This window comes from Caloenas nicobarica, chromosome 14 (assembly GCF_036013445.1).
Source record: "Caloenas nicobarica isolate bCalNic1 chromosome 14, bCalNic1.hap1, whole genome shotgun sequence".
Lineage (NCBI taxonomy): Eukaryota > Metazoa > Chordata > Aves > Columbiformes > Columbidae > Caloenas > Caloenas nicobarica.
Window position 1 is genome coordinate 1,543,017 of NC_088258.1, and position 9,414 is coordinate 1,552,430.

The 9,414-nt window shown below is 56.8% G+C and overlaps 1 protein-coding gene across 2 annotated transcripts; it reads left to right on the forward strand.

Annotated features, from left to right (window-relative positions):
• Positions 1-379: 379 nt before the first annotated feature.
• MSRB1 (methionine sulfoxide reductase B1) lies at positions 380-3,283 on the forward strand. 2 transcript variants are annotated; one of them, XM_065644861.1, is made up of 4 exons: positions 380-480; positions 980-1,122; positions 1,247-1,396; positions 2,002-3,283. In XM_065644861.1, the coding sequence occupies exons 1-4, from the start codon at positions 426-428 to the stop codon at positions 2,068-2,070; spliced, it is 417 nt and encodes a 138-aa protein (XP_065500933.1). In that variant the 5' UTR covers positions 380-425; the 3' UTR covers positions 2,071-3,283. The 2 variants fall into 2 exon arrangements, with proteins under 2 accessions (XP_065500933.1, XP_065500934.1); XM_065644862.1 differs by having other exon boundaries at positions 1,247-1,361.
• Positions 3,284-9,414: the final 6,131 nt, after the last annotated feature.

Here is a 9,414-nt window from a genome sequence, read left to right on the forward strand (position 1 = left end):
TCCAAGGGCTGATGCCGGTGCCGGGAGAGGACGGTCGGTGCCGGTGCTGGGGGTGACGAGCCGGTGCTGCAGGCTGGGTCCGTCCCGGTCCCGGTCCCGGGTGCCGATGACCGGTGCCGGGCTGGAGCTCGCCCGGCTGCAGCCGCCGGTGCCGGAGCATCCGCAGGACCGCGCCGGGTCCCCGCCCCGCCCCGCGCCCCCCCGCGCCCCCCGGGAGCCTGCGCGGGGCTGCGGGGCCCGGCACTGCCCGCGGAGGATGGGGGCGGAGCCGGCCCCCCCGCGGGTACCGGGACCCCCCGGTCTCGGCTGCCCCGCAGCGCCCCCTGCCGGCCGCGGGGCGGGGCGGAGGCGGGGCCGGGGCGGGGCCGGGGCGAGCGGAACCGGGCCGGGGCGAGCGGAACCGGGCCGGGGCGGCGGGCGCAGCCATGTCCTTCTGCTCGTTTTTTGGGGGCGAGGTGTTCAAGGATCACTTCCAGCCGGGTGAGCGGGCCAGGGCGGGGGATCCCCGTGGGTTCCCCGTGGGATCGGGGTGGGTTCTAGGGGATCACCCCGTGGGTCCGAGGGGATCAGGGGGTGTGCCCCGAGAAGGTGGAATTCCCCGGCGTGAGTGTGTGTGGGGATGTGAGTGCCCTTCCCGTGGGGCATCCTCCACCCGTGGGGACCGGGTTCGGGGTCCCCTCTCTGGGGTCCTTGTCGGGGAATCCCCCCGTGCGGGTGGGGAAGATGCTGGGGGTCCCCGCAGGGGCTGGTTTGGGGGGATCCATCCTACAGAGGAGCCTTATAGGAGATGTGGATCCTGCCCCACGTCCCGAAGCCCCCGCCTGGCCCCGGGGCTCTGGCAGCAGCCGTTGGGGTGTCCCGTGTACCCCACTGATGTGTCCCCACTGCCGCCCCCCTGTCACTGGCAGTGGCTGCTGGGGAGCAGGGCGGTGGGGCTGCCCCCCAGCACTGACCCCTCTCCTTCCCCCTCGCCCCCCAGGCATCTACGTCTGTGCCAAGTGTGGCCACGAGCTGTTCTCCAGCCGCTCCAAGTATGAGCACTCGTCCCCGTGGCCGGCGTTCACCGAGACCCTCCGCGAGGACAGCGTGGCCAAGCGCAAGGAGCGCCCAGGGGCTTTAAAGGTGACGATGCTGAAACGCTTGGGAATCAGAAAAAAAAAAAAAAACGACCCCACGGGCTTTTTTTTCATGAGCCTGTGAGCCGAGAACGACTGCTCGCTGTTCAACCCTCTCCTTGCACTTCCAGGTGTCTTGTGGCAAGTGTGGCAATGGGCTGGGCCACGAGTTCCTCAACGATGGCCCGAAGAGGGGGCAGTCCCGCTTCTGAATATTCAGCAGCTCGCTGAAGTTCCTCCCAAAAGGTGAAGGCTGTGGCTCGGCAGCGGTTTCAGCCCATGTAATTATTTTTGGGGAAGCTGCTGATAGCAGTGTGTGTGCGATGAACTGCTTTTGGGTGGGGTAGCTGGTTTTTTAGATAAGCTGCGGAGCCGCTCGCGCCCTCAACAAATCTCGCGTGCGTGACTCGGCTCGGCGGGGGCTCCCGAGCTCTCCCGGTGAAACGCGGAGGGTGCTGGAGCTCCCGGGTGCGGCCGCAGGTCCCCGCGGGGCAGCTGAGATTCTGGGGTTTCTGCTGGGGGTGCAAAGCGAGGGCAGGAGCTCCTGCGCTGGCAGAAACGGGGCTGGGAGAGTTTGCTGGGTCACTCCTTGGGGAAATCAGGTGGGAGCTCTGCGAATTGCAGCTGCCCCAGGGGTAGGGAGTCTGTGGGGAAGTGCAGGGCTGCTTGCCGTTGGGGTTATCGTGATGTTCGTGTCCCCCGAGTCAGAAAAAGGCTTTGGGAGGCCAAGTTCAGGGCAGCACCTCAGCCACGACTTGCTGACCTGCTTGTCGGACTGCAGCGGTTGTGAGATGTCGGCTGCGTGTAGCAAAATAACCACAAAAAAGGAGCTGGGGGTTCCGGAGCAAGAAACACCAACCCTGATTTTTCCTCCCCCCTCTTTTAGGCAAAGCAGGTGAGGACCTGCAGGAGAAGTAAGCGAGCTGCTCTGCTGGGCACACCGCGCTGGGGCTGAGCCTGCCGTCACACCGGGGGATGCTCCGGCCCGTCAAGGAGGCACCGGGAGCAAGAGAAACCCCGAAGAAGCTCCTGGTGTCCCCGGGCTGGTCCCCTCTTGGGGCTGCTCCGGTCCGGAGTGCCGGGAGGAGCACAGGGAAGGCGAGGGGAAAAAGGGGTGCTGAAGGTTTGCTGGGTGCTGGGTTGTGTGACCTGTGCCTGAGGGTGTGCCACACAAACGGGGGTGATGCAAAGGCTGCGGCTCTTCATTTTACCCACCCTTTCTCCCTCCCCAACTGTGTTCTCCCCAGCATCCTCACTTCTGCCGGTAGCAGCTACTACCGAGCCCTTTTGGGCTTTTTTTCCATTAGAGCAGCACGTATGCCTGCAGTCCTGCCTCTGCTGACGGCTTCTCTGTTGACTTCAGCTGAGCCAGGACACATTAAGACTCACACCGATGCAATCCAGAGTCACTCCGCTGGCATTTCCAGGGAGTGACGCTGGATTAGCTGAGGTCAAAGTCTGGGTTAATCTCTGGTGCTATTCTGGGCTGGGATCATGGTATGAATTGCCCTATATAAACCCTCCCAGGGTGCTAGGGCAAGGATGATTTTATGACCCCCCCGCCTAGACAGCATCCAGATATTTTACCCTTCTACCCATCCTGCACACAGTAGAGACAGTTCCAGATTTCCTGTGTCCTCTGGGCTTGGTTCTGGCTTGGCCTTACACCAGATTTATCACTGTGCTATAGACTCCGGTGGCAGCAGCGGTTCCTCCGTGCCGTACACGGGTGCAGGGGAGGCCGGTGTGGGGCTCCCGGGCTGCACTTTGCACAACTCAGGCTTTAGGAATCGCGTTTGCGTTCCCTCCGCACTCGGAAGGGCTGCGACACTGATTTCTCCTTAATTCCACATCTGATTCGTGGCCTTCCCTCCCTGCCCAGAAACCAAATCCTCCTCTTGGGAATCAGTACACAAGGATTTTTGCAGACGGCGAAGCCTTTTGCTGGCCCGTGGCGCTGGTGGTGCAGCTCTAGTGCAACGTGTTGATGCTGTTCTGGTGCAGCCGTGCTCAGGGTCACGTCGGAAGCTTTTTCTCGACATGCGTTTTGCCTCAGTCCCACTGTTACGAGGGCATCGATAAAAAGTGCAATGCGCCAGCTCTACCTGGAGCTCTCTGCTGGTCTTGTACCTCTTTCAATACTGAAAATAAAGCACTGATTCACTGTGTTGGAGAAAGAACCTCTTTTAAAAAGCACTGGTGATGCAGCTGGTGCCTCTGCCCGGTGTTGGCTGCAGGGCCAGGGAGGCTGCGCCGGCGGGGGAATCGTGCCAGGGAGGCACAAACACAGGGAAAAGCCCTGGCCAGGAGGCTGAGAGCAGATTTCAGCTGGAATCTTGGTCTCCAGCTGCAGACCTGAGGAGTGAACAGGTTCTGACAACCCAGAGGGCTGGCCTGAGGTCGGTGCGTGTGGTTTTATCCTGTATCTGTTACCCTTACCCCAGGTTTTGCCATGTGAAAGGGGGGTGCTGATGTTCTGGAGGTCTTTGGGCATTCCCAGGGTCAGAACTTTCACCGGGGAAGGTTTCCTTTCACTCTAGTTAGCATTTTTTCCCAGTTGAAGCTGGTTTTAGCTTGTTTCATAGTGTGTTCTTGGTACCTTCTGGGCCAGCAGGATTTCTGGGCAGAGGGGATACGGGCTTTATTCGTGTCTCACAATAGTTTCCCTGCATGAAGCTGCCTACAAGACTGGAGGCTACAACCCTTTCTGCTTTGCAAAGGTCTCTTCACCCCGTCAGAGCTGGATACTGGGTTCCTGGAGGCTGGAAACTTAAGCTGAGCTTTGCCCAACTCCAGTTCCCTCCTCCAAGGGAGTAAAGTCCCCTCTGGAGCGCAGGAGCCAGCGCCACGTGTCCCTCCTGCCCTGCCGCTGGCTCGTGTCCCATGGCATCGTCCTCACCACCTTCCCCATGCATGGGACCATCTCCAGCCCTAATTACTAATCAGGTTCCAGCCTGAAGGTTGAAGCTGCTTTTTGACCAGTTGATCCCCTGATCTGCTGCTTTGCCCCTGGTCTGATGATGTCCACGTGAGCCTCGACGGGCAGGAGCTGCCCCTCTGCATCCCACCCTGGAGCATCGGTCGCCGGGACAGGGACACCTCCTGCCCCGCTGCCCCTCGCCTGCTGGGGAGGAAGGGGTTTTTTGGGGATGTTCCCCTGAGATGCTGCAGTGGAAGGAACCCTCGCTGGTGGCGAAGGGACAGTGATGAGGGCAACGAGCCCACGACTCGTGGGCCCCGGCCGCGCTCCCCCGCTGCCTGTGCAGTTCGTGGACACGGGCACGGGAGGGTGCAAGAGCTTTTCCTTCTCCCAACCCTTCCCCAGGCGCTGCAGGGAGGGAAGGACGAGGCTGGGATGGCCTCGGTATTCCTGTGCATCCACCTGGAGGAAAATTACCCGGAGCCAAAAAATCTCAGGATGGTTTAAATAGGGATGGGAGATTTTCCTGGAAGTCCAGTGGAGCAGAGATTTTGGCAGCGGGTCGAGGACCTGAGGCTGGAGCACAGTGCTGAGGGAGCGACCTCGCAGGGCAGATGCCATCCCTGCCCCTGAGCACCCCGAGATGTCCCGGGCACCCCCGAGTCCCTTGTCCTTCCCCAGAGCCCTTCGGGTGCCCTGAGCATCCTCAGCCCTTCCCTTGTGCTGCAGCACCCGCCATCCCCATCGCTCCCACCGGGCTGCGGCTGGTCCCCCCCCGCCATTCATCCTCATTCTATTATTACGCTAATGACAATTCCGCCTTAATAAGAGGATTTTGCTTAGTTGGGCAAAAGCAGCCCCATATCAACGACGAGAGTTTAGTGAAATTGAATTACGTTACCAGGCCGACGCAAACTTCCCTGGTTGTTTAAAAAATCATTAATTTCCTCTGCCGTAGCCTCCAGCTGACCTCCCTTTTTAATTTTTTAAATTTTTTTATTTGCATGCCATGAAGAGGACCTGCCTCTTTGACCCTCCTCAGGATGGCTCCGACGGACCAGAGCACAGCAAGATTTAGATTAATTCTCCTAATAAGGACGACAAGCCCTATAGAAATTATGTTACACAAGGAAAAAGAAAATGACCTGGAGGCATTAGGAAGCTCTAATTATTGTTTTTCCTTGGAGCCAGTGCAGGAGGAGCGAGCCGGCTGGCCAGGCAGTCACCTGCCTGCACCCCTCTGCTTTTACCTGGAATTTTCACTTGTATTGCAAGGGGGCTGCCTGGCCTTGCAGGGATGGCTCCTTCTTTTTTATTTGTGTCATTTAATTTTAATTAAAAAGTGATGATAATTACAAAAAAATTTAAAAACCTAAAAACCGCTACCCATCCCTGATTTCCTGGTGATGTGGGGCTGTCGGGAGTCGCGGTTCCTCCCCATCGCCCGCTCCATCCCGGGAGCTCACCTGCCCCTCAGCACATCCAGCAACAGCTGGGGAAAATTAAAGGCTTATTCCACTTCATTTGCGGATAACAACTCCATCTCTCCTTATTCCTTGCTGCCCCCAAGCCTGAGATGCCGCTCGCTGGGTGGGGGGAATTGCCGACCCGCTTCCTGAGATTTGTTTAATCCTCCCGGAGCCACGAGGTGGAGAAATTTGTTTTCGGTTTGTGGTGTGCGTTAATTAGGGAGATAATGACTGGAAACATCCAAAGCGAGTCTCAGCGTGTTGGAAAAATGTTTAGCCCAAGGAAAATTTAAATCTTTTTTTTTTTCTTTTTACTTCCCAGCTGTTGAGATCTAACTTTTAAAGGCAATTAGGGTTTATTTGTTAATCAGTCATACACTTGCTTTGGGGTCTCATCTCATGCTCCCAAGTGCACATCGCTTCTAATCATGAGCTTCGTTTTTGCTGTGGTGCAGCCGCGTTCCCGCGCTCGGCTGCCGGTTGTGCCAGGACATGCCGGGAGCTGCCGCCCTCCCCTTTCCCTTCCCTTCCCCTTCCCTTCCCCTTCCCCTTCCCCTCCCCTTCCCCTTCCCCTTCCCCTTTCCTTCCCCTTCCCTTCCCCCAGAGCTGTGGCCACCGCGGGCCGGTCCTCAGCCAAAGCGCATCCCAAGATTTTGGGGTGGCTTCCCACTTTAGAATGAACCAGTCCATCGTGTGCTGAAGCAACATTGTTGGTCAAGAAACCAGTTTCTGGCATAGCGCTAGTTGTAGTTACTTTTGCTTTCTCTGAGAGAGATGTAGACATGAACGCCTCGTGAATACATTCAACTTTCTGTTTAGCTATAGCTTTATTCAGTGTGACTGTAGATAAGGGAAGCAGCAAACCATCGTTGAAGCTTAAAGAACATTTAAAAAATAAGTACCAAGGCCTCATATTTGCTCTGAAACGGTTTTATTTTCAAGGAATACCATTTAATTTAATTATACTGATTTTTTTTCTGGCTCTGCCAGAGTCTTCTCAGGGTGGGAATAATCACCCCCAGCCAAAACCCCATCCTGTACCATGGGTGCAGCCAGAGCCAATACCAGCTTCCGAAACAGCGGGGCTGGCGCAGGGATGCCCGCAGCACTCCTGCCTTCCTGCGCTGGGGAAACTGCCCCAAAATACATCACCCCTGTGGCCGTGGGGAAAGGCACCACCAGGGAAAGCTGCTCTGAGCTGTGTCAGCTTCAATCCAGCCCTCCCAGCATCACTCCAGCCCTGCACCAGCATCACTCCAGCCCTGCACCAGCATCAGTCCAGCCCTGCACCAACATCACTCCAGCCCTGCACCAGCATCGGTCCAGCCCTGCACCAGCATCACTCCAGCCCTGCACCAGCATCACTCCAGCCCTGCACCAGCATCGGTTCAGCCCTGCACCAACATCACTCCAGCCCTGCACCAGCATCGGTCCAGCCCTGCACCAGCATCACTCCAGCCCTGCACCAGCATCGGTTCAGCCCTGCACCAACATCACTCCAGCCCTGCACCAGCATCGGTTCAGCCCTGCACCAGCATCGGTTCAGCCCTGCACCAGCATCACTCCAGCCCTGCACCAGCATCGGTTCAGCCCTGCACCAGCATCACTCCAGCCCTGCACCAGCATCGGTTCAGCCCTGCACCAGCATCGGTCCAGCCCTGCACCAGCATCGGTCCAGCCCTGCACCAGCATCGGTCCAGCACCGCAGCCGCTCCCGTGGCCACCCCGATGGTCCACAACCCAAAACCCCACCGGCGCTGGGCGATGCCCACCCGGGGCTCTCCTCTCTGCGATCCTCGTGGCACGCGCTTTTAACCGATCCACTTTACCGTCTACAATAATGATTTGTTGCTTGTAAAACCACTATGATTAACTGCAGTTTAGCCTCCTGGTTTCATGTCTTATCATGTTTCATCTCACACAAAAGACATTTACAGTCTATTTTCAACTTCAAAGCAAATGCTTCTTGCGTGAGCATTAAGGAAGGCAAATATTTAAGCAGAACCTGTATAGTATTAGCGTCTCTTGATGTTCCCTGCTGAGTGAGGATTGATGACTGCCTCAAAAGGCAGGTTTTTCCTATTGTTTTATGCACCAGTGATTAATATTTCATGTTCCCACTGTTATGTATTTGCTGGCTGGCACTGGCCTACCCTCACAGTGCTTTCTTTGTGTCTTACATGTCCAGCTTTTATGCACTTCACCATAAGAAGTGTGACTCTTGGCAGGGCCCTTTGATCTTATTGAAGCCTCCTGCCCGAGTTTTTCCAATTAAAAGTTCATCTCGATGGGGTGAGGGCCCCTGGCGCGTTCTCCTGCTCCACCGATACCTCTGTCCTGTCACCTCGGGGTGCTCTGCCCAGCCCGGGCGCCTTCGCTGCCCCAGCGCTGGGGTGGGTGCCGTGGGCTGTGGCCACCGTGTCCCTCCCCACCTGCATGGGGACGGTGGGGATGGCACCGCGGGGGCCAGATCCTGCAGCAGGAGGACGATGAAGTTGGATCCTGCCCTGTACAGAACTGTGGGATCATTTCGGTTGGAAGAGAACCTCAAGATCATCAAGTGCAACCGTTAACCCAACTCAGGCACTAAACCATGTCCCTAAATGTCACCTATTAGCCCTGCGGAGATGGGGGTTATGGATCAGGGGGAAAAGCCGCTCCCATCCCTGGTGCCGCTCTCTGCTTGGTGCCTTCATGGCATCGGCATCTCCCAAGCCTGTTTCGGTGCTACCGTCACCATCCGGCACCAGCCGTGGTGGGATTTCCCCTCCCCGGTGCCGGGGGAACAAACGCAGCATTTGCACTGGACTCACCAGCATTTCCACACTGCAATCTCCCAAAAAACCCTGAGCTCCTGGCTAGCCTTGTCAGGGCAGGATGAAAATAGCCCAGGACCAAATTCCTCCGCTTTGAACACGATGACACACTGGCGTGCATTTGTCTGAACGCTAAACATATTAAGACCAGGAACTGTAAGGGACGGCTCTGCTTATCATCCAGCTCGGAGTTAATATAATTCAATTAGCATGAACAGTAAATATAGCTCGTTTTAATTTAGATGGAGGGGTTGCTGTGGCTCGATCCTTTAATTTCAGGAGCAGGGAAGCTGTGGCAGGACTGCCAAGAGTTTCTGCAAACCCCACGTTTTCCGCGGGGCCGTGGGCTGTGGCTCCGGGTGCCCCGCAGTGGCAGGACCCGTGTCCTTGGCGAGCGGCACCCGGCGAGGGGCTTCCCGGAGGGACCGGCGGGAGACGATGGTTTTTTGCATCGTTATTAGATGCAAAATAAAGACTGGAAAGCCATCAGGAGGGAACAAGCGGTGAAATCTATTTAAAGAGGGAAAGATCAGCTTGGGAGAGACGCTGGAGACATGTGTCTTCAGGGCTGTGCTGCGTTCTTTGGAGATTATTTTAAATGCGTGCATCTTTTCTGCATCACAGTCTATCTTTGTTCCTCTCTGACGTCTTGAACCAGGGCTGGTATTTTACGGCCGTGGCCGCGCCTGCCAGCAGCACGACAGCTCTGCTGGAAATTAACTTCTCTGCACTTAAAAAAAAAAAAAAATCTCACAGGCATAAAATTCAAAGTAAGAGATCAAACTAGTTAATCTCAGATTAATTTAAGTCGCTGGCTCTGGCGGGCAAAACCTCAAGGCTCTGATGGTGGTGAGATGCTCAGGAAAGGCTCAGGGCAGGTGGGAGTTGCTGCCACGTCCTGTGTCCGTCCATCTGTCCGTCCAGGTGTGGGGACATGGTGTGGCTCCTGCTGTCTGTCCAGACGAGCTCACCCTGACCGTGGTGCTTTCCATCCATCCCGGATGGCGGGACAGAAATCAGGTGATCTGGTGTTTTCCCAGTAATTCTGGCTCGAAGCGAGCGGGGTTTGTGGGTGCAAGTTTGCAGGAGTGCAC